Source organism: Spea bombifrons, chromosome 13 (genome assembly GCF_027358695.1).
Source record: "Spea bombifrons isolate aSpeBom1 chromosome 13, aSpeBom1.2.pri, whole genome shotgun sequence".
Classification (NCBI taxonomy): Eukaryota; Metazoa; Chordata; class Amphibia; order Anura; family Pelobatidae; genus Spea; species Spea bombifrons.
Window position 1 is genome coordinate 9,259,010 of NC_071099.1, and position 24,355 is coordinate 9,283,364.

The 24,355-nt window shown below is 42.7% G+C and overlaps 1 protein-coding gene across 1 annotated transcript; it reads right to left on the bottom strand.

The window, feature by feature from the left end:
* Nucleotides 1–1,410: 1,410 nt before the first annotated feature.
* Nucleotides 1,411–22,545, bottom strand: LOC128471962 (protein diaphanous homolog 3-like). Its single transcript, XM_053453953.1, has 17 exons — nucleotides 22,422–22,545; nucleotides 18,519–18,641; nucleotides 17,603–17,686; nucleotides 16,723–16,896; nucleotides 16,131–16,279; nucleotides 12,995–13,156; nucleotides 11,715–12,150; nucleotides 11,202–11,361; nucleotides 10,814–10,925; nucleotides 9,748–9,838; nucleotides 9,192–9,278; nucleotides 7,957–8,109; nucleotides 5,705–5,834; nucleotides 5,578–5,610; nucleotides 3,185–3,288; nucleotides 2,816–2,899; nucleotides 1,411–1,895 (listed from the first exon to the last, which is right to left on the bottom strand). Exons 1-17 carry the CDS (start codon nucleotides 22,452–22,454, stop codon nucleotides 1,782–1,784), a joined length of 2,229 nt encoding a protein of 742 aa, XP_053309928.1. The 5' UTR covers nucleotides 22,455–22,545; the 3' UTR covers nucleotides 1,411–1,781.
* Between the last annotated feature and the right edge of the window lie 1,810 nt (nucleotides 22,546–24,355).

Sequence of the window (24,355 nt, forward strand, 5' to 3'; positions counted from 1 at the left end):
ACGTACATAACGCCAGCTGCCGGCTCCCAAGTGTTAGGAAGTTCTGCTGTGGGGGGGGGCTGTGATTAGAAAATCAGATTTTTCTGAAAAGGAAAGATGTGGAATTGTGTAAAAAGCCTTTTCCCGACAAGGCGTTAAAAGAGCGATTTTCTCTCTGCGGTAATTAATTCCTCCGGGGTGATCTTTACAATTTAGTTGTTTGAAGTCTCAGTGAATTATTTTTATTGCGTTGTCTTAAATATTTAATCAATTTTCTTTATTGTCAAAAAAGAGCAATAAGATACACAGATATCAAAACAGAGCACCAAGCGCACACATTACATGGCACATTGTGTTGAATTACAGGGACACATATTTAACACGTGGGTTATGATGCCATTACAGGTCCTATCTTTCTCTGTAAAATGATGCTTTAAATGCTACAAAGTATACAATTTTTTCTTGAATATTTAACCCCAATAAGACATTTGTGTGTAAAGGGGACGAACGAGACTCACAAAGAAGCCGACAGCACACGTTTCTTTTTATTAAAAACAAAAAAAACAAAATAATTTGTTTAAACATGAAATAATCAGAGATAAAGTCATTTATACATTTGCAGGAATCTGAGCCCAGGTTTAGCTCCAGATCCTGAGCCAGGAAAGGCTTTCCCTGGGGGCCGCTTGGCTTTCCTCATAAAACCATTAAATTCTGTGTATGGCTGTGGGATTTGTGGACGAGAGATTAACTCCGCGCATGATTCTCACATCGTCGCCTCGCCATCCGCAGCCAAGTCCTGGTTCGGGTTTTAGGGTTATACAAACTCATTTAATGGGTTAACAAACGGAAGGGTTCAGCAGAAAACTTCAGTTTACTGGGTGGTAGAAAGAAACACGAACCAAATGTATCCGTTTGATGGCAATTCTAGTGCAAAGCGTGACATTCAATTCTAATGGTTTCCATGGTGACTGCTCCACATTTTACATTTATTTTAGAATTACTGCCGTTTTGTGATGAATGTCAGTGAAACATTATTTCAATTTAATTATCTTTATTAATTCCACATTCTTCATTCTGCTTGATTCCCCGTCACGCGTTTAACCTAATGAAATAACCCCTCGCATGCTGGAGGTTCCTGGCTCACTTGAGTCTATTCAATCAAGAAGCAGAGGATTAGTCAGCCGCAGATCGTACATTAACAACGCTTCTGCCAATCCCGGGCTATGCAAAGGGTTCTCTCAACTAAACGGTATTTTCAGATTATGGATGTGAAGCTGGATCCGGCCACCGGTTTGTAGGAACCGCCTTTGATTTTGTTCATCTGTTACATCTTCGTATGACCATCTGGTAATTAACTCTACGTTACAGAAGTTTATTTGCTTACATTGTCTGCGATGATGTCACAAATGAGTTTAAACATCTCACAAAAACTGGGGTTTTGCACATTGTTTATTTCATGTTTGACATAAACAAGAAAAATAAGTAAATCTTTGCTGCTTCGGGAGTTCTTTGAAGAATTTGATTTACAAAAAACAAATGATATTAGAATATAAATGATAATAGGTGGAAGGGGCGAGTGGGGGTGCGTGTTAGACATTATTTTTTAAAAAAATCCTCAAAAAAGCAGGAAAAAAAGTAATAGATTAAAAAATGGAAAATGAGCTTAAAGGTAAAGCTCTGGCTTGAAGGGGCAAAAGAGTTTGCCACATGATTGAGACGTTAGCAAAAAACGAATAGCATTTTAAACATTTTTGTGAGATATTATGTTGAATTATCTGCCGAATCCCCCGTTTTGCAGATTGTTAGATATTTTCAGTCCCTGGTTGCAGGAGCGCACCCTGAAATTCCTTCAGAAAAGTGGAGATCCAGCCAAACAGCTCCTGGGAGTCCTGCTCATCGGCCTCCGCGAACGTGTGCTAAATTATAGGCATGAAAATAGTTACTAGAGCGGAAATCGACCCCCCCATTAATAGGGCATTACATAGTTTGCGTATGTCTAAGGTGTCCATTTAAATAGGAACTCGACATGGACATTTAGGACGGTTAACTTTACTTTCATAGATGACTCTTACTGTCCAGTTAAGAATTAAGATGCCTGAGAGGCAGAAGACTTCCCTCAAAGGCTCTTTAAGGGTTAACCTGAGGATGCAGATGCTTCATTTGCCCATCAATCCCCCACCCGCCGCACTCCCTACTCGAACTGTATCTAGTATGAGACACCTGATAGTTTGATTGATAGTTTTGCTTTTCTCTGCACTTTTCAGAAATACTGAATAAAGTGCCGTCCCTCCCGTCCTTGAATCCATCCGGCCCCTGCTGGGGAAAATGGCATTCTATTTGAAAAAAACGTGTAATTTATATACAAATTACTGATTTCTCAGATAATACATTTCCAGAACCAAAAATATCAAACTAAAACAATAGATGGTCCACAACTCCCAAGCCGTCGTGGGATGTGATCACTGGCGGCCGTCTGGTGAGCTCACCGGCAGCCGCCATGTTTATAAACATAGGTTCTGAGGATAGAGCTGCCGTAGGACATGGAAGCTACTCAGTTACACAACGTTTATATCCCGATAGATCTCCTGAGACCAAGCTAGGGTCAAATGTCCTGGCTTGGCCTGCACCACCCGGGTGCCAAAAAGAGCAAGGCTGACATCGCAAGCAACCTTGGCCGTAAGACATAGCATGTTAAATGTGGGGGCAGGGAATGGATAACCTGGATGGTTCTCAATTAGGCAAGACACCCCACCCCCCCATGGAACCTGGCGCTGAATGGTCAAGTTGAGGACACCCAGCCCTGCAGACAGGTTATAATAATAATAAGAGCGCTCACCAGAACATCGGCGTAGATCTTCTTTAGTTCGCTGGCCCTTTTAGCCAGTTTGTCGGATTCCTCCCCATAGTTTATCAGCACATTCTGTAAGGATTAGAATCTGTGAATATGGTGAAGGGTGAGAACACCCCGCAGAGGTGACACAGGTTACGGGAGAGAGTACGTCACCGTTACTCAAGGTGGAAACGGTTCGACATGAAGAGGCAGCCACAGAAGCCAAGGAATTACTGAGGGTTTTACTCATATTTACCAAAAATATTTTGGGCTAAAATCCTTACCATTTCCCCCAAATAAAACTCTGTTTAATGAGCGATAAATCTGTCAGTGGCCTGGTCCACGTACTCTCTACTTTCTTTCTGCAGGACGTACCTTAAGATCCTTCAGGAACTGGCTCTCGCTGATTGATCCTTTGCTATGTTTACTCTTGAATGTTTTCTGATATTGATCAATTTTTTCCAGTTCCTTGGCTAAAACTATAAAAATAACATGAAAAAGTTACCGAAGATTAAAGGAGAAGCGACCAACGTAGGAGATTCATGGATGGATAACGAGTCAGCGGAAGGATTAATAACGAGCCATTTTGCTGTTTATTAATTGCTGGATTATTGATGTCTTTTGTCGTCACGTAATATCTTCTCCCCTGTTCAGTGACTCTACCACGGGCTTATCTTGCAGCATTTTAATTTCAAACAGAGGACATTATTTTGTGACGATTCATACAAAAAATGCAGGGTCTTTTGAGGGCCTCTATACCTTGTTAACCCTGTCATGTGATTATCTATTTTCTTTGGCCCCCTGGACGGACAGTTTGCTTGGTTATAAGTGAGTTAAATACTACAAGTGGCCATTGTGTTCACTTAGAACATCGGACACTAAAGGTCAGAAGAGAAAAGACTCAACAAACTCCTACGAACGTCTCGACTCAGAACTAGAACTGAGTGTTTTCAATGTTTCAGTGGATACATTAAGCACATGCGCAGCACCGTAACCTCGGCATGATACTCCACCGGCAGAAAGAAGGGTTTTTTTTTTTATTGATTCCGAGCCTCACGTAATGCAATCAATAAACGTATTTTTTATGCCTGGAGTCAGCAGACTTTTTGCATCTCCTGTAATCAGATGTGATGCATGCGCAAGGATAACAGAGAGATACCCGAGCGGTGTCGAGATGACAGTAGACCCCCCCCCCCATCAGTCTGCATTCAGCACCGGTTACAAAGAAATCCCGAGTCTCCTTTGTGATGCTAAAATCGCTCAGAGCTGCAGGCTTCTGGCTCCAAGAACCTGTTGTGTTGATTAATGACTCTACAAATGATGCCGTAATTAGATCTAATGATGGTCGTGTTTTATCGACACGCTGATTCCTCGGTGGCCTCCCAGCATGCAGGGGAACCCCACGAACATCGCTATGGAACCACGCAGGCCTTGTGTTAATGTAATGTCCTAGACCTTGTGAGCCGTTGTCCTGTCGCCATTTCTGCCCAACCAGACTTCCAGATCTGAATCGGAGGTTTCTGGAAACCCAATTTTTTGGATGCTGTGGTTTTCGATAAAGTCACATCTCACCGGTCGGGGATCGGACCTACCCCTAATTTCTCTTCTCACCCACAGTGGTGTCAGTGTCATCTTTACTACCTATGTTACTATTACCCCAGCCACATCTCTAAGAGGCGGCATCTCCCATAGCGCCTGCAGGGAATTTATAACCAACCCGTTCTGGCATATTTTTTAACCCATTTATCACCAACTACAAGAGCAGCTCATTGTAAACTTGAGTTCCCTTTCTGCCTCCTCCATGGCTGCAATTACCCCACTTGTTGAATCACTTGAGTGTCTGCGTCTAGGCCAGTCCCTGGTCTTTAAAGCTGTCTAGTGAATAGCCAAAGAAGGATGAGAACCCAGGAACATGTAAACCTTAAGCTTTAAGGCAGGACTAATACTTCCTTGACATAATCAGGTCACCTTAATCTTAGGGATAAATAATGGCTTTTTATTCCCGACCTGCAGCATGATGTGGTTTCTCTGCTCGGTCTCTCTGGATTTGCACAGGTTTTATCTCAGAATTAAAGCGCCGGGGAGGGAGAAGCTAAATGTCCAAGTTATGGCAGCCGTGGACTTTAACAATTTTTTTTTTGATAAGGAATAGTGAGTGGATCATGTAAAGGGGCCGCTAGGCATAGAGACACTGGAAATATCCAACAATATCGATAGATAAATGATGGCTTCCACACTAGAGTGCGACATCAATTAATAAACTAATAAAGTGCTGTTTATTCCAAGCTGGACGGGGAAGCGATTTTGTTGCACATAAACACTGTCTGTGCAGGAGGATGTCGTAAAACTATACAGGAAGTAAACAGTGCAACCGATAACTGTTCCCCCAACCAAGGGCATCAATTCTGCTGTTGTTTGCATTTGCTGTCAGAGCCTTGGGGACATCATCAAACAACAACGTTTATATTCCTTTTTAAAACAGAAGGTTACGCTGCATTATATGACTACTGTAGGGTATAAACGTTCTACCGTCTACTCAAAAAAGAAACCTCTGAGGTGTTTCTGGAGTAATTGTGTTATTTTGCTTTAATTATAAACAAGTGTGTTTGTGATTTACATGCCAAGAAGTAAGAAAGAGAGTGTAATTAAATATCCATACCATTAGCGCATGGATTCTAGTTCCTATTAATCATCTCATTGGTCATTTCTTAACCATAACAAGATTGCGCTGTCTGGAGAAGAGCCCAAAGGACTCATGATTTACGTACCTTCCACCTCCGCATTAAGACCTTTGACGGAAGCTGCAAGGAAATGAATACGGAGAGAGGGGTTTCAATCAATGCTCTTCAGTTAAGATTTTATGAATGTGACAGAATATGGTTTTCATCGGCTTACCACCAGGAACAGCTTCAAATTCTGTCAACTCTTGAGGAAACTTGGCCAAATGAGGCTCCTGTAACAAGATCTGCTCCACAAGGGCATGTAGCAAGGTGAACTTCTTCTCTCTGCTTACGAGCTGGGACATCTAGAGGCAGGAGTCGGTGGTAATTGACAGGCCAGGCAATCAATTCATAAGTAATAGGAATATTAGAGAAGATTGTGTTCATCGGCCACAGCTCAGTATGACAGATACTCGCTGCTTACAATGATAGATACACACTCCGCGTCTCTCCTAAACACTCTTTGAGTTGGAGGTTAAACCTGAGCCTTCACCAGTTACATGGATCGCCGTCTCTCTGTCGTGTTTGTGTAATAATTGAAGGACATGCGTGTCTTTCATTTGTATGTGTGTCTAAAAAGGCAGGTGGTGGGGAGCATGTGATGGGTCTGTGCCCCTCCAATATTTTTTTAAGCAAATACATCCTACTTACTACCGATAAGTGGGGTACTGGGGTGTCTTTGCCCCCAAAGTTTTTTAAATGATTGTCAATCCTCCCATCACACTTAGCAAGGGATGGAGGTGAGAGGGGGGGGCTTTGGTCAGAAGGGGGCAGCATGGGATCTAGATGAGCTGCTTTTGGTGAATTTCTGGGTTTTTTGTGAATCTGCCAAAAATATAATCTTGACTGAAACTTCCCTGAATTAAATCTCAATCCCGATTCAGAATGATAAATTAAATCTAGATTTCCACATTGGCATAATGTGGAATATGTATAATATAATGTTATAATATATGTTTCCGCATAACCGGGAACTCCGCTCATAATTTCTATGCATTCATTTTCATTCCATTTTAACCAAATTCTCCCCAATTTATTCTCCTATTGACAATATCAGCACTCAGAGGTTTCATTTTCCTCCAGAAAACATTGTGAGGATATTTTTGGTGTTTTGTGGCTCTTTCTGCAATTCCTCTAAAGCTTTCTGGATCTTTGGAATAACTCGTGGAAAGAAATGACTTGGTCGGCATTTCACTTAGTGATGAATGAGGCATAAAAACTGAAATAACGGAGATTCTCACCGTGTTCCACAATCATTGCAGAGGCAATAAATCACTCAATGGCTCATAAATATTAGTTTCCTGAACACACACAGGAAAATGCCGTCCTAACACAGATTAATCCCTGGGATTAAAAGGCTTTTTGAATGAACCTGTTGATGCAGTTAGGCGTTAAAATAGACAGTAAATTGGGTTTTTGACCTTATTGATTTTAAATAATCGTTTATATCTACAAATAAAATATTTAACAAAACAGTTCTTTATCATATATTAAAAGAAAATGGTTCTGAGGGCCCTGTATAGAGTTTAATGTTGATTATGGATGCCTATAAAGTTCACTGCTGGTTCTAAGGGCCCATAAAGCTCCCCTTTGGATGTGACGGCCCCGTAGAGCTCTTTATTTGTTCTGATGGCTTGTAAAGCTCCCCTTTGGATGTGACGGCCCCGTAGAGCTCTTTATTGGTTCTGATGGCCTAAAAAGTTCACTGTTGGTTCTGAGGGTCTTGTAGAGCTATGGAATCCTGATTTGAAGTATCTTAATTATGTTTTTCTTGCCTTCTTTTGGATCAAGAGTAGGAAGGTTAGTTAGAAGGGTTGAATTTGATGGACTTCGGTCTTTTTTCAACCTTATGTACTATATATATCACCATGTTCCTTCACTAACCCAACAATCTCAGGAGCTCATGAAGAAGTCACTATTATGCGGTCATAGGGCTTCTGATACCTAGAGTCTTTGGTGCCCCATCCTGCATGTACTTTGGTTGTAGTTCCCCTAAACCCTGTTTGGTGCTCCTTTTTTATGTCTTTCTGCATTTTTATTGTCTAGCCCCTTTGGATTGTGCGTCTTTGTAGATAATTCCCTAAACCTAACCTAAACCTGCAGGATGACTCCATGAGAACATTAAAACATAAGAACAGCAGCATATTATTATTATTATGAAAATATTATTAAGAAGGCAGTAATTTCCCAAAAAGTAAAATGGCTCCAGACAACAATGAAACCAAACAGACCAAGAAGATAAGAGTTGGAAACTCAGCCAAATGAGGACGTTTTTTACCGGAATACGGCAGCCGTAAACATATAATTTCCCACAAATGGTTACCTGTATCCAACAGGCTCTTCCGAGCTCCAGGCTGCCTTTAAATGCAGAGTGGATTATATGAAATTATAGTGATATAGGCCTTTTTAAATAAATGCAATACTCACTTTTATCAGAGACGCTAATCGAAACCCCTTTGCTTTCTCTTTGCCAGCATTTTCATTCAGACAGTTACCGATGGCCAATACATAATGGAGAACGCCTTTAAAAGCCTGGCTTTTCAGCAGCTGATCACATGCTTTGATTTTCTGGGAGAGAAGCTGCAGACACGCACACAAAAAAATCCATTAAGTCACATTAATCATAGGTAACAATAGTGTGCGGGCGGCTTCATCCGCCGTGGGGGGCCGGACGCGTTTCCACGCCAGGAACAGCCGGGGCTAATGCCTCCATCAGCCAACAATTGTGGGGAGTGCGATAATGCGCTGGCAGCGGAAGAGTTACAAGTCTGAAAACAAAGTTACTTTGTAGCTAAAACTCTTGCGGTTCGGATTCCGAGTCATTTCAACCCAAACAACCAAAAGTTTTAAGATGAAAGATGGAAAAGTTATATGTAAGCGCACGCAATGTTCTTATGGTTACACTTCTAAAACTCACACATAGAAAGAAGTGCGTAAGGTTCCGCGGGAAGCGCGTCTCACGTCCTGCTGAATTTAAATGATTATTATAAAAGTATTAACCCCAAACTTTTTAAAGGAAAGTGGCTGCTTTATACTTTATTCTTTGTAAACTAAAAATGTTAAACTGGGCTTAGATTGTGAGCCAGGATGGGCGCCTTATGCGCATTATTGATGATAATTTACAACCTGCTTACTTGGGGGGGGGGTCAGAAAAAAACCCCCAGTAAAAATGTAAAAAATATAAGCAGCTAGCAATTACAGAATAGAAATAATGATAATTAATCATTCCGCTGAAATGGCTGGCGTCGACCCCCCCTGCGAATGATCATTTCAATGCATCTACCCAGAATTCCAAGAGTCCAGCCGATTCCATGGCTGCCTTCTATTACACTTTGTGACCTTCAGGTATTTTTCCCTCTGAATGCGATGAATAATTGTATAATATTGCGATTTCTGAGCAGAAAGTATTTCTCTTATTCAATGTGAGGGCAAGATATCAAGGCCAGACCGCAGCATCAATACGCGGCTGTAACCGCTTCACGCGACGCATGCTTATATTCACTCAATATTCCCATTTACGATGATTTATAGCCTGTTATTTACTGTATCTGTTTGCAAATACAGTGCTCAGCCGCATGTTTGGGGTCCCCCCCAGATTTTGTTGAAAATTAGATTTTAGAAAATAATGCTTTTGAGTAAATGATCTATTGTTTAAGCCTCACCTTTTGCAGATCGTCCATGTACGCCGGCAGCTCCCGGACGGAGATGATAGTGTCCAGTCTCTGACACAGGTCGGGGATTTTGCACATCTGAGAAAAATATTTTAAAAATTCAATAAAACAAAAAAGAAAAACAGAAGATGACGCTTGTAAAAAAAATTATATTATTGTTATTCACAGAATTGACAGGTTTGGAGCCGCCCCAGAATTGTAAGGGAAACAAATACATTTCTATAATTTTTAAAAACTTTGCTACGGACGTCACAAACTGGAAGATTTGTACTGAAGTTTTAAAAGAAATGGTTGCAAGAGAAAATACATAAATATTTTTAAAAATAGCATTTTTCTTCCTGCACTTTTCCACGTATAGCAAATCTTGTAACTATTCATGCGTGTGTTCCCCGCGTGACTCTGTTTTACATACATCGGGGGTCCGTTCACTTCATATTATTCTGTGACACAATCGTATTTTCTCATGAAGTGTCCACCAATAAAAACAATAACCTCCCGTAAAGAATAGCATTTTGAGATGTAAAATTGATTTGAAATACATATTTACCTCCAGCATGAACCGATCGACGATGTGCAATTCAGAGGGAGACCCTTTAAAACTTAGATACATATTTTTATCTTTCGGCGAAGGGACATACCTGAATAATAGAAGAACAGGAGACGTTTTATAAGATTCAGGTCTAGAAATATGTAAAAAAAAAAAAAAAAGACAGAGCCGTTAAACATCGTTTATATATTTATTTATGTGATCACGTTACAGCAGAAAATTCTTGAATGTTATTTTTTTCTCATCCACCCGCCGCTCACATTTCTGGTTTCTGGGACAGGAAAGCTTGTTTCAGTTGAGGTTGAAATATATATTTTTTACTTCTAGTTTTGTCCCCTCTGGCTTAATGTATGTACGTGGAGCAGCACTGTGGCGGAGCTAATTCCCTCCGTTTAATCTCGACGTAACATTTGGGAAATGCGGAAGTTTTCCACTGCAGGCCATGCTAAATGATTACGTTTACTTATAGAGCGCCGGCAGGTCACCGCATTCACCCCCACATTAGCATTTTAACGCGTATTAGGAGCGAGGGGTTATTGTTTACCATAATCAGAGGCCTGTGGTAATATTCAGCTCCTGCACTGTGATCTATAGTCGTTACGGCTCATTTTATTGTCAGTTAACATCGGAGTATTATGTTTTATGGATAACGTGATTCGGTGCGGAGCTGATAGATGCTCCGTCCTGCTCGTTAGGAGGAACCGAGCTGGAGACGTTTTAAGCCCCGCTCCACCTCCAGCTTCTCAAACGCATTTAATCCCAGGACCCCCCAAATGCAGCAGGACAGTTTGTCTCATAAGCAGCTCTCAGGATTATGATTGGTCTCGCAGTCAGCTGACCCATTGCTAAATGCCAAAGGGTTAATATAAATGCTACCTGTAGACCTAATACAATACAATAGAAAACAGGAACCTGTTCCCAAGGGCTTACATTCTAAAATAAATAAGGGGTGGGATTCAGGACGTTTAAATGCCACCAGAGCTTCCGACTTCCTCTGCCAGAGGGATGCCGAGGCATGCATGCGCATATCCAGCCACAGCTTGCAGATATATAAAGTATCCCTCACCTTCTTAGATTTACCAAGTGTTTGTCCTTCAAACCTCCGTCACGTTCGTGTAAAATTAATAATTTTTCTGTGAGCTCCGTGGGGTCCACGTGGAAACTTTTCAGAACGATATCTGCAGGAGAAGGGGTATCGGTGAGGAGACAGGAGGCCGTAAAGCCATTACCAAGCCTTGACGAAGACTAGTGAGGGGCCGTGGGCACGATGCCCCGGAGGAAGGGGAATCGCAAGAAGAGGGGAGCTTTAATGGCGGCACGTGCTGCTTCTAATATATGTGAACGTATTTATTTACTGTTTACTAATTCATTAAAAAAAAAATCTTTATTTCCACAAATAATCCTCCATAAACTCGGTTCATTACATTAGTCGTCGTAGAAGCCGGTGGACTTACTGAAATTGTGCGCAATTTTATTATCTAAGAGGATGTTTTGCTGTTTTGTGAAGTCGGAGTTTTCATAGGGAATCCCCGTTTCCTGACTCTGGAAATGATCCAGAATCCTTTGCCAATCAATCCTCTTCTGGTTCTGCGCAGCCCACATGGATTTACTAATCTGTGAGTAATAAGATTAAACCGGGTCAGACGCTCGTCGGGTTTAGGAGAAGGTATTTCATAATTAGAACCTCCATGGGGGTTCCAGGATCGGCTGCTGAATATGGGACGTCACTGAAGTCTCCCTTTCAGTCTGCACTCTGTGGTTTGATAATCTGCTTGCTTTTTTAATTGAAATGTTAATGGTGACCCATTTCTTGTTCCCAATGCACTAACCGCGTACAACAACCAAGACCCCGTTCAAGCAGAGTGTCTACAACGAGATAGACTCATTGGGTGACCGATCCACTTGGTACCCATAGGATATTTGTATCCCTGTTGTACCCCGGTCTACGTCACAGTCTTACTGCTTACCTTTTCTTGGGGCACTCTGTCCCAGTGGAAGGCTTTGGCCCTCTGTGGTGTTTTTGGTAGCTTTCCACGGACATGTGGGGGCGGCAGTGGTGGTGGTGGGGTCGGTTTGGAAATCATAAGGTATGTTGGAGACAGAGGAACGTTTGCAGCAGGGTCGAGGGTCTCCTGCTGGGTCGTATATGGGATAAGTCTTTCATATTTCATATCATTTGTAGATTTGGAGGCATCCTCCATCTTGTAAGTTGTAGAGGAGTCTTGTTTTGGGGGCTGTTGCTCTTTTTCATGGCCCTTCATGTGAAATGGCTTTACCCCGGGACTGAGCAGAGGACTTGCCAGTTCCTGGGCGCAGTGCTCCTGCAGGAGGGAGACCCAGTCATCGCGCATGCTCAGACTCTGGCAGGGGTTCCTGGTCTGCTCGTTCATGGGAATTCGGAATCTAGAAATAGTTATTGTCAATGAAATTAAAGGAGCTGTAACACTGGGAGACGTTTGTTGATGGGAATGCGATGGGATTCTGACAGTAGATGGGCCGGTGGCTCCCAACATAGTCCTGAAGGAGCACCAAACTGGGCAGGTTTTTACGAGCCACCACAATCGGTTCCAGTTCAGAGATTCCTAAAACCTGTATGGTTTCTCGCCTCGAGGACAGGGTTGGGGCTTGAGGACTGGGATTGCTGCGCATGACCAAACTGGGAAATAATTTTCTAATTTCTAATAAAGTACAGAAATAAGACATTCTGGCACAACGGTTTTATTAACTGAGCGGCTTATAAGTTATCTGATGAATTTAATTTCCCAAGATAGCCGCCCTGCCATACGTCCTTATAAAAGAGCTGCCTTTCCACCCCCATTTACCTCCCAGAAATTCTCATCTTCTGCGGAAGGATATTGACCGTTAATCCGATTGAATTTGCGGCTCCATATTGTTAGGTGTCAAAATTAACGGCGAGAAATGGACAGGACGGGAACCGTCTCCAGCTTTGTTTAACTGCCCGAGACGGGGACTCGTTAAAGTAAGACAACCAAAATAATGGGACTGGGCAATGCCCCTCGCAGGGGCCGCTCTGCTGGATTTGACCTTAACCGACCCCGCTAATTCCTCTACTCTGATCAGATGAACATGAAGGGACTGCAGAACCTGCGCAGGGAGCTGTGTATGGAGGGGCGTTTAGGAAAGATTAGGAGAATTTTTGAGTGGTTTTTTTTTTTTAAACAATTTCTGCCCCAAAGTTTGGCTATAGATCCCGCGCATGTTCAGTGCAATAAGTCTCGATACATACGTGAAGCTACTCCCGCCGCCTTGTAACGTGAAGATCGGAGAATCTTTATCATCGCTGGACGAGACACGACATTCAGACAGATTCAAGCTGTTCCTGACGGGGTCCAGCGTCTCCTGAGCGCGGAAAAACTCAAACTCGTCCTTCCTAAGCTTCACCAGGTACCTGAAACACGAGGAAGTCATCTGAACACATCCTTAGAGGGCTCTTCTTTTTAAAAAAAGGCCAAGTACATCCCCATATATAATTGCAACAAAAAGCTATTTACTTAGCCCATCTCAAGACAAAGCCGACGTTTCAACCCTAAAACGAATGGGTCTTCATGAGGGCTGTGAAATAAGGGCAAAAAACAAAAAGAGAAAGCAGGCCTCAGGTTTCAATATAAAGAAGAGACCTCTGAGGTCCTGAAAATTCACATGACATAAAATGTTTTTCCATAATTTTCAAATCCTGTGGCTTTGTCTACTAAATGCAGCTGGTTAGACATGGTCTGTCTGTGAAATCTAAAATTAAAAAAAATTACTTTTTATTATTATCACTTTTATTCTGCCCGATGTCCAAGTCAAGTAGGAAGAGGAGATGTAGTGAAAAGAAGCTCGTCCGACGGGGGCCAAACATTTCTCTGAAGATGAATAACCCTGGATGCGGGTTTAATAAGTAAATGGATCTTTCAGCATTATATGGATAACATGCAAGTGTCTGATGGCATTAGGAATCTCTGCCTCTGCTACATATTGCGCTATCAACAACTCAACTGTGTGTCCCCCTCTGCTTTTAGGACCCCCTGAAGCAGGTATTAAGGAAAAAGCATGTTGAGGTCTATGAATCCAGCGGGAGACAGACCTGTCCCCCAAATACATGCCGGCTGCACCTACAAGATCTGTAAATATGAGAATAATTAGAATTAAATGTTATAATAGGAAAAACTCTTGGGGTGTAACTTTCCAGGAATGTGTATACAATGTTTGCCTTCAAAGGTCACCTTATTCCATGTCTACAAGAGAACCAATATCACAGATATTGCGATCCTGCAGCCGGGTATATCGCCCATGGCTATTAATATAACTTTAAAAGGAAGCCTCTCGTATCACACACAACATGCGTGGATCACAGATAACACGGATCTGTCACCCGAATAACACCATTAATGGATGCCGCACAAAAAGCACTTTATATGGATTCTTTGAACTACCGTGTTTCCCCGAAAGTAAGACAGTGTCTTACTTTCTTTTTATCCCTAAAAGCCCCACTATGTCTTACTTTCGGGGTATGTCTTATATTGGGAAAAAATTGAGAGTGATGGGAGTTATGATGTACTTTTAGAGCATAATTAGATCATGAAAAAGACATTGGAAATGGTACAGCATAACACCCATCACTCTCACACACTTACCAATCAACACACCTACCAATCCACACGTATACCAATCCACACACATATACACCAATCCACACGTATACACAAATCCACACACATATACACTAATCCACACACATATACACTAATCCACACACATATACCAATCCACACACATATACACCAATCCACACACATATACACCAATCCACACACACATACACCAATCCACACACACATATACACCAATCCACTCTCACTTAATGCTTTCCTACCTTTCCTTTCTTCTTTCAGCTTCTTTTCCTCCTCTTCGCTCCTCTTCTTCAGTTCTTGTCTCCTTCCGGGTCAGAGGGCACGGACAGCGGTGGGCGCGGCTTCAGTGTTGTGCGCCGGGATCTGACAAGAAACCCCGGCGCACAACAGCTGTTGCCGCGCAGATCACAAGGGAGCGGTATCGGAGGTCATTAACAGACCTCCGGCTCCCTTGAGTGATTTTAAGCCGGGTTGAACCCGGCTTAAAATCACTCAAGGGAGCCGGAGGTCTGTTAAAGACCTCCGATACCGCTCCCTTGCGAGCCTGCTCCTCCAGCGGCGGACATTACTGTCCGTCTCTGGAGGGGTGCCGGGTGCCGCAGGTTGGCACCCCCTGGAGTGTGGCGCCCTGTGCGGTCGCACACCCCAAAGGTCGGCCCTGCTCTAAGGGGCCGGCCTTAGGGGTCTGCGGCCGCACAGGGTTTAAATAAAAACATCGGGGTTTTTTTTCAACTTTATTTAACATCCTCCATGTTAAATAAAGTTAAAAAAACTTTATTTAACATGGAGGATGTTAAATAAAGTTAAAAAAAAAACCCCGATGTTTTAATTTAAATCCTGTGCGGCCGCAGACACGTAAGGCCGGCCTTGGTGGGGACTTCCCGGCCCCTTAGAGTGGCGGACCCGGCAAATCCCCCGTGTTTCCCCGAAAGTAAGACATATGTCTTATTTTCGGGGTACGGCTTATATTAGCCGACCCCTCTGAAACCCCCGATACGTCTTACAATCGGGGGTGTCTTACTATCGGGGAAACACGGTAGTTCAGAAATGTAAGATTCCATGTAATGTTCCTGGAGGGGAGTCGTTTCAACACAAAACTAATTCTCCTCATTTTTGCCGAAATTCCACATAAATTTTGAGGCTTTAAAAAGCAAACAAACGGTTATTTTGGGGTTGTCAGATACATTTATCCCAAGCTTTACCGATTCCATCCAAACTTGCGCAGCTTCACCTGGAAACCCATCGTACGTGCATTTTAACTGATTGAAGGCAAACAAACTCTCTCCACAACATGAGCACAAAGGTCACATCCTCGCGCAGAATGTCTCATTACTCCATAAATCGCATTTAAAGATCGAATATTTCGCACAGAATTTTTATCCTCATTAATTCAGGAACCACGTCTCGCAGAGACACAGAACGCGTATAAATATTTCAGTCTCGGGTTTGCGTGGAAGGCTCACGATCCGTTCCATGTAACGAGATTGTTTTCCCGTTTGTAATTATGTATCATTAATATCCAGCAGAGTTCTAGTGAAACTGACGTTCTACAAGCTCTGGGCTTCATAATCAAACCAATTACTGGGTAAATGTTTTGCCATGCGCAGTAATGGCCTCCCATGTCCTACTTCCAGGGCCAGAGATATGGATATTACTTTGAATTGTAAAATCCCCCCTTACATTCTACTTTCAAAGTGTTTGTTGTCTGACCGGTTGTGTTTATATGATGAGAAGTAATAAAGCTCATACTTCACCCATGATTCTCCATGACACGTGTGTTCTAGATGTTCCAACATGCCATCAAGAATCACATCGGACTGAGCGTGTCTTCTGGCGTAAGACCTCATGGGGGACACTTGACCATTTCTCTGAATGATAAAGTTCATAATCCGGATTATCTAAATTCAGAAAAACAAGGAGTAAAACACTGTGTAAAGCAATATGCGATTTACTCGAAACCACAAGATGATGATGTCATCAATAATCACACAAACTGAGGTGTTTTTGTCGGATCCTCTGTTATATTTATCTTGTTTGGGCTCTGTTTGGCTGGTTCCACCAAGTGTAACTCTATAAAATTGTTTCATAATGCAGTCTGGGTCACTTTTATATTCTGGCTTAAGGGAGCTTGGTCTGGACCTGATGAAAGGAATGAGACCCCGAGATCCAGCATTCGGTGGAGAACGTCTCCAGGCGATTAGTTCCAAGGATTATGTCCAAAAAACATCACCCCAAGGGGCTTCTTCCCCAATTTGAACAAGATCTCGGGTGGAATGTGTAACCCGACCCCCGGGGAGACGGCTTGTAGAAGCTCAATGATCTGGGAAGTCCCTTAACTTACAGTTTCTTTGTCTTCCAGACAAGCCGCTTCCAGCTCATAATCGTGGTGTCCGTAAAACGAAATGAGAAACCTCAGTCCATTGTTGTTGTGACAAGACTTAACCTGGGCGAACGGGAACTTCCTCTTCAGGTTCCCCTTCTCGATGTTAAAAATCATTTGTGTGTAAAAATCAATCTGGAAAAAAAAACGGAAACCGCATCCCACTGAATGATTTCTCTAATAAATCCATAAAGTAAACTGAACGTGCTAAAATGAAATCAAATAAATGTTTTGTGACAATAACAAATAATAAATTGCGCTGGGGTTTTTTCCCCATTCAAGGTGGGGTTGGCAGTTCCGACACAATTTAAGGGGCAACCAATGGACAGATCCCCAGTAACTACAATCCCCACAATCCTTCTCTAGCTTTACACGGGGTGATAGGGGCAGGGGGTGCACCTGTTACCAATAACTTAAAAGATGATTTTATTACTGAACGGAAGAGGGACGCATCGTCAAACCAACAGACATACAGGACGAAACTATTGACAGAACATTTTATCTTTAATTGTGAATTTGTGCCGGAGTTTTCGGATTCCTCTAATTAACGTGTAAACAATTAATTAATGTTATCCCGAAGTCCTGGTGCGTCTGCTACCCCTCAAGGCATTTATTAAATGCTGAAGTTTTTCTCTAATGTGAGCTCCGTCTCTCTCTATCCTTAGCCCTGAGCCCCCGAGTCTTTCACTTGCCGGCCAAGCTGGTCAGTTGCCAGTGTTTGTATTAGAAGAATAACATCTTACCCCCAGCTCACTGTCCCCCCCGAGACGCCGCGGGCTGTGCTATTTAGACTTTAAATTTATGAATCCTTCCAGGTCTGAGGGATGGGCTGCCGCATTACCTGTAGTATGCGCTTCTGCCACCGGTACCTATGTTTATAGACGGTGAAGTTGTACTGCTGGGCAATGGACGGGTTCTCGGAGTCCTGTAACACATCATTAGACAGTTTCTGAGCTGGAGCTCTGAGCGTTATCACGACTGATGAATAGTTTATGAATGAAGGAATGGCCAGATCTTTTCTCAAACTAGGCAGCTAACCTCTCTGCTTAGCGCTTCTGGGCGAGTGCATGCTGCGTGGTTCATGTTTTTGTTAGACCCCGTTAGCGCTTCGTCCCGGGCCTAGAATCTTATAACAGTATTAAGGCTTTTGTGTTTAAACTGAAAAATAATGTGGTCTGGGTTTGTAAAATAAGTAGAAATAATATTATTCTTCTTATCGCAGAAGCGTGATTTCACTAAAGCCATTTCAGAGATATTTGCTTAAGATATTTGGTTGAACCGTGACCCGCGTGGCGCTGGAGGCGTCCCTTGTGATTTATGTGTTGGTCGTTTCAGTTTATATCAAGGGAGTGAAATGAGTTTCTCGAACTACTGGAGAAAAAAGCAATAAAACACTCAGACAGGACGTTATCGCTGGAAATATCTAGAAGATACCAAAATGTCTTGTTTTTTCTATCTTCAGGAATGACCAGTCCCAGATTTGGAGTCCTGTAATTGGGAAAGGACCACAAACTGGGCTTCCGAGTAGAGATGGCCAAAACATGATGTCATTTCCAGGAAATGGGTGGTTTGTTTAAATTTCTAATGAAGACATGAATTATAATGTAGGCTTAACTACAGTTTCATGATCTGACTTTGTGTGCCTAGCAAGTCCACCCAAAGACCTGTTTCAGCTGGCACATCAACAGTGGGAAACCGACAGGGTGAGAGGTAAGGGGAACGTTCCCCTCCATAGAATATCACAATATCAGACTAACCGTGTTTTGGGATTTCACATCTTCGGGTTTCCTGTCTCCCCCGGAGAGTTCTAAAGCCTCCTCAATACTCAGCTCCTTCTTTTTGACCTTGTTGAAGATCTTTAATATTTCCTCCTGGCTCAGCTGTAACATACAATGACAGAAGTGACCCTGGGTACAGTCAGCAAAATAATTTGGTATCTTATTGACAGGACTGAGCAATAACCTGACATTTCTTATCTCAAAATAAAGCACATAATAAGCATTTTAATAGAACGGAGAATGAAATGTTTCTAGTTTCCAAAACAATTCAGTTCTGCCGTCCTGAGACCTGAAGATACAGCCGATGGATTTTGGATCTATAATAATAATAATAATAATAATAATAATAATGTTTATTTATCTTCAGTCGTATCTACACAATTCTCACCCTTTTAGGTCTCATGGAAAACAAGACAAATGTCTGGGATTTGTTACAAAATTACAGCCAATTCCATAGAACATCTTCTTCCCCTTAGTCTGGAATTTTATTTGTTTCCTTCCGACTCATTTTCTGTGTTTGAGAATAAGATTCAGGAGGCCCCCAAATCAGTGGTCCACATAGGACCCAAGGGAACCAAACAGCACTGAACCAAAGACGAGGGACACGTTCCACTTGGTAATTTCTGTTCACACCTCATTTACTATTTCACTTGAATTGAGAATTAGAATGTTGGAATTGAGTAATATTATCGCAGGTGAGTGAACCTGACAGCAAACGATATTATATCGACCCCATGTCCTGCATCTCCTTCCACCTTTAAAATCTTTGGAGATATTCAGGCGGCAGAAGACAGGGAGACTCGAAGTGCTGACTTCTCAATGTACAAACTGGAAGAGAAACCTCTTTCCTTCCATAAGCCAAGTATGAGATGAGAATATCAATTGTTTGCTGACTGCTCTTTGTGGATTTCTGCCAGAGATGGTGCAAAAATGATTGTGTACTGGAAAAAAAAAACGAGTTGGGGCAAATCAATATAATAATAACAACCAAAAACCTCGGCGTAAGCAGCGGCCTCTAACACTTGGCACGGGAACACGCAAAGTGTCCGCGTCTCCTGCCGCTCAATACTGCGGGCAACTTATTACACAGAGAGCGGATAACCTTTTATTCCAGGGACTAAGGACAGAGAGACAACTGGATGCCCAACCGAAGAGAGGAGGAATGTCTCAGGGCTGCGAGGAGAAAAACAAAGGGCAAAAGGAGCATGTCATGTATAGCCTCATGTAATGCTAGGACCTTTTCCCGCCTCTTTTCTCCTGTGTCATCCTCTCCTCCCCTGATGCCCCTCTCTCCTCCACTGATGCCCCTCTCTCCTCCACTGATGCCCCTCTCTCCTCCCAGATGCTCCTCTCTTCTCCCCCTGATGCCCCCTCTCTCCTCCCCCTGATGCCCCTCTTTTTTAGGAGGTCAGAATGTTTGTTGGGTATGAAGGTGTCACAGGGTCCTAGAGCTCTAAAAGCCCAAATAATGTGAATAGAAACAGCAGAATGTGGATTTAGATAATTAATTATTCATATTAATCTTAATTACCATCTTGGAAAACTTTAGAAGGTTCTGACATTTTTTCACTGACAAATAGAATAAAGATTTTCCGATAGAAAAACAGCCCCCACATTAATGAAACTCCAGTCATATGATTTCTGTTAAATCACGAATTGGAAACAAATAACGTCTTAAGATCATATAATGAAAAAATGTTCATTACGTAGATTCTGGCCTCTAATCTCCGAGGCGTCTGCAGCGGGTTAACAGCCTCGTAGAATGAAGAATTTTATTAGAAGTTATCTCGATGATAAATGGCGTATGAGAATATTATATGTTTTTGAAGCTCGCAATTTATAGTGAAGATTATAGATTTCGTTGGGAGGAAAGCGAACAGGTCAGGGCAGGAGGTGTCGGTTTATTTGGGGGAAAGGAGGCTCTGGTACTTACACCATTTCTATATTCGGGCAGTTTGTTTTAGGATTACAAATACCCCAAAACCCAATCTCAAGGAAGGAACTCATGTTGTGGGGTTGATGGTCTCCATGTGGGGTCTCAGAGCCCCGGGCAGCGAGTCTGAAATCCCAATCCTCCCCCTTAACGGGTAGGTATGGCGCATGTACCTCTGTGTGGGCTGTATGGATAACGAGGGTTCCCAGAGGCTGAGATGGAATGGAAGGAAGTCTTGCTTTACTGAGCGGGTGATAGATAAGTGAAACAGCCTCCCAGCAGAAGCGGTAGAGGGTAATACAGTGAGGGGATTAAACATGCATGGGGTTGGCATATGGCTCCAGAATCTAAGACAAGACCAACAACTGATTAAGATTTGAGTCTTTACAGCAGGAGAAAAGGGTGACTAGACGGGCCGATGGGGGCCGATCTGCCAGCCAGTTCCAGGTTTCTTTGTAACGATGTGCAGGGATCTCGACAGGTTTTCATCCTCCGACTGTTTGGCTCTCTGTCTCTTTCTCCATCTCTCTTTACTTCCTTCCACCTCCTTCTTTCTGTCTTCTTCTTTCTGTCTCTCTCCCTCCCTCTTCTTCTTTCTCTGTCTCCCTTCCCCCTCCCTCTCTCTCTCCCTCTCCCTACTTCTTTCTCTGTCTCCCTTTCCTCTCTCTCTCTCTCTCTCTCTCGTCTGCTTTAATGAAATATAAGACCTGAATCTAACATTTCAGGGTTCGCCATCTCATCCTGTAACTTGCCCCACGCAATGGCAGCGTCTTTCCTTTCTGCAAAACGGTGTTTGTTTTCTCCACGGAAACCTGATCCGATCGGAGAAAGCCGCTTTTAACCCTTTCACTCTCAGCTGGCCCAGAAAAGTCCCTGTTCCCGTTACTACAGCGAATTCCCAGATTTTTAAACATTACGCTGCACGTCTAGCCTCGGTTCTCAGACATGTAGATTTATTATTATTATTGTTAGTATTATTATTTTGTCATAGCCCCCACATATACAGCAAATCTTACACTGTATATCTCTATATTACACAGCATATCTTACACTGTGTATCTCTGTATAATACACACCATATCTTACACTGTATATCTCTGTATAATACACAGTATATATTACACTGTATATCTCTGTAGAATACACAGTATATCTTACACTGTATATCTCTGTATAATACACAGCATATCTTACACTGTATATCTCTGTTTAATACACAGTATATATTACACTGTATATCTCTGTATAGTACACAGAGAAAAGGGAAGAGGCTCAATGACTGTAAACAGAAAACAATCATTAGCCAATCCAGCCTAGGGGCCCTCGGTGTCTGGAAAACCAAAAAAAGCCCAACCCATTCCGAGCCCCTCGTGCGCTGCCAAGACCCCCGTTTGTTTTAGACAAGGCACGGTTTGTAAAATGTGGGCCTTGGGGTCACTATTTGCAGCGAGATCCATGTTGTGGATTATTTTTCAGAGATATATCCATCAGGAGTCACATTCAGGTCTCCAGAACACGCCTCGTTCCTAACGTGTCGATTGCCCCCCCGGTAAAATGTCTGCCGCGCAGACCCTGATGAATCCCTGGGACTGAGAAGTGTGAGGGACGCCATCGACTAGTTCCCTACAAACCGGTTTCTGAAGGCAGTCATTGCAGCCGTAGGCTCATTATCTGTGTTATTGGGGCAGAAGGATGGGGGTCCTGCAGAAGAATTGCCCTGAAATCCAGAACCATCAGAAGCTGCAGAAAATAATTCTGCATAATCCTGGGTTCCTTCCAATAAATTCTGCTCTCCTTAAATCTGCCCTCTCGATGCCAAACCCCAGGTCCAGGTCCTCGAACCCTCAGGACAGGAAATCTCTGCTATAGATAGGATAGAATAACGCATATGATGTTTGCTTGATTTATTTAAAGAAAAGATTCTGAAAGTAACATCAGACGTCACGTACCTGCTGGGGCGAAGGAGGTTTTGTAGAGGTCATGATGTCGCAGCCGATGTGTGTGTTTTGGGCAGAAATCTGAAGACAGATTCCAGGGATCGGCTCCGCGGACTCTGCCGATTTAGTGACTGTTACTTCCTCATATCACAGAGAGTCACTTCCTCGTTACCTCTAATAACAGGTGAAAGCCGGCCGACCCCATCCTATCTGTGTCACCGCCTGCTGTATACCGATGTGAATATAAAGAAAATCCAATTATATGCATTTATAAATGAATAACGATCAATAGAAATTCATCACTAGACCCCCTAAGTGCCAATTATCTGAACTGAGGGGTAATTTGTTACTCGTGGGGCTTCATCTCCCCCAGGTTGGGGGCATTTACTTGGCCTAAGCTTCAAAAGTAAATATGTCAGGTTTTTATTAAAGTTTTATAGGCGATCAAACAAACGTTATCCATTGTATAGAACAATGAAAGAAAAGCCCCGGAGCTCCCGGACTTCTGCTTTGGGATTTAAGAGATGGATTTATCAGAATAAGAGAATAAGAGGCAAGGAGATCATCTCACAACATAAAGCAACGGGGGTCCACAAAACGGCTCCCTCTCTTCCCACCTTTACTGATGTTTGGTGTCGTCATAACTTTTTAACATCTTTGGGAGACACTTTCAGAACAAAAGCTCTGCAGCCTGCGAGAGATTATCTGAAGGGCACAGAATTCTGAGTGTGAGAGATTATTGGCAGGAAGAGACATCAGTGGCTTCAGACAAATGGGGATCGGCACATCATGCGCAGCCAGCGTCCATAGCCGGCGCGTTACAGAGGGGTCTGGTGACATCTTATGGTAGAATCAGGAAGTGCAGCACAATACACAACACTAATACACAAATGTTGAATACACAAGTTCTTTTTACCCCGAGTCGGGGTACAGGGCTTTATCGAAGGACCTGTTAGACCGAGGACTAAAAAGCAACATAGAATTTGATGGCAGATAAGAACCATTCAGACTATCTAGTCTGCCAATTTTCCCTGATGTAAGCGATTCAAACCCAGTCTTTGGTCCCATAGTGAGGAAAACGTTATCCTATCCCATGCCTGTTTCATTTCCCTTACTGTGTTAGCCTCCACCACTGCTGCTTGGAGACTGTTCCATTTATCAACTACCCTCTCAGTAAAGTAAAACTTCCTTCCGTTACATATCAGCCTCTGGTGTTAGATTCCGGTCTCTTGTAACTTTTTCCTCCCCTCCCTCTTGCCACTAATGCCCCTCGTTATGCACCCAGCTTGCCCAGGAATGGCTACCCTGTTGCTAAATTCCTGTTGCCTCATTGTTAAAACCTTCTGTAATATCACTAATAAAAATATTTTAAAAATTGGGTCCCAGCACTGAGTGGCCCAACTAATAACAAGTCCTTTCCCTAAATTAACCCCATTAACCCCCGACATGTCACCATCGCCTCATCCATTCAACTATTTACCGTCCACAGCTAATGGAACTTTACATACATGTAACTGTTGGCGCTATATAAATAAAAGATAATAATAATAATACCATAACATCTATTTCTATGCACAAAATATAGAGAAATGTCAGCCCCAAAGACATAAAGAGGCAAAGCTTGTTGGGGCTTTCACTTTAATGAATTCATGTATAGTGATAAAACAAGATGAAATATTTGCTCTCCTGGTTTAGGAAGCAAATCACTCCCAGCAGGGAAATGTTTAGGGCATGGCATTCTCTAAATATCCAAAAGGGCATTTTATCAGAGGCCAAATAAATCCTTTCCTACCGAATTAACCATCAAATGACTCCCCGATACTCTGCGAAAAACAGCAGATCAGTGTCATCTCTCCTAAAGCCAGCGGAGGGCGCCTTCTGCACACAAAACACACACTGTGGGGTTTATAGAGTTTCCCCAAATCTTGTGCCATGCGCGACACGTC

Coding starts and splice junctions, on each gene's coding strand:
- LOC128471962 (XM_053453953.1), bottom strand. CDS start 22,454: ATGACCTCTACAAAACCTCCTTCGCCCCAGCAG. Junction 2,900..3,184: donor AGTTCCTGAAGGATCTTAAG/GTACGTCCTGCA, acceptor TAATCCTTACAG/AATGTGCTGATAAACTATGG. Junction 1,896..2,815: donor AGATCTACGCCGATGTTCTG/GTGAGCGCTCTT, acceptor CCTATAATTTAG/CACACGTTCGCGGAGGCCGA.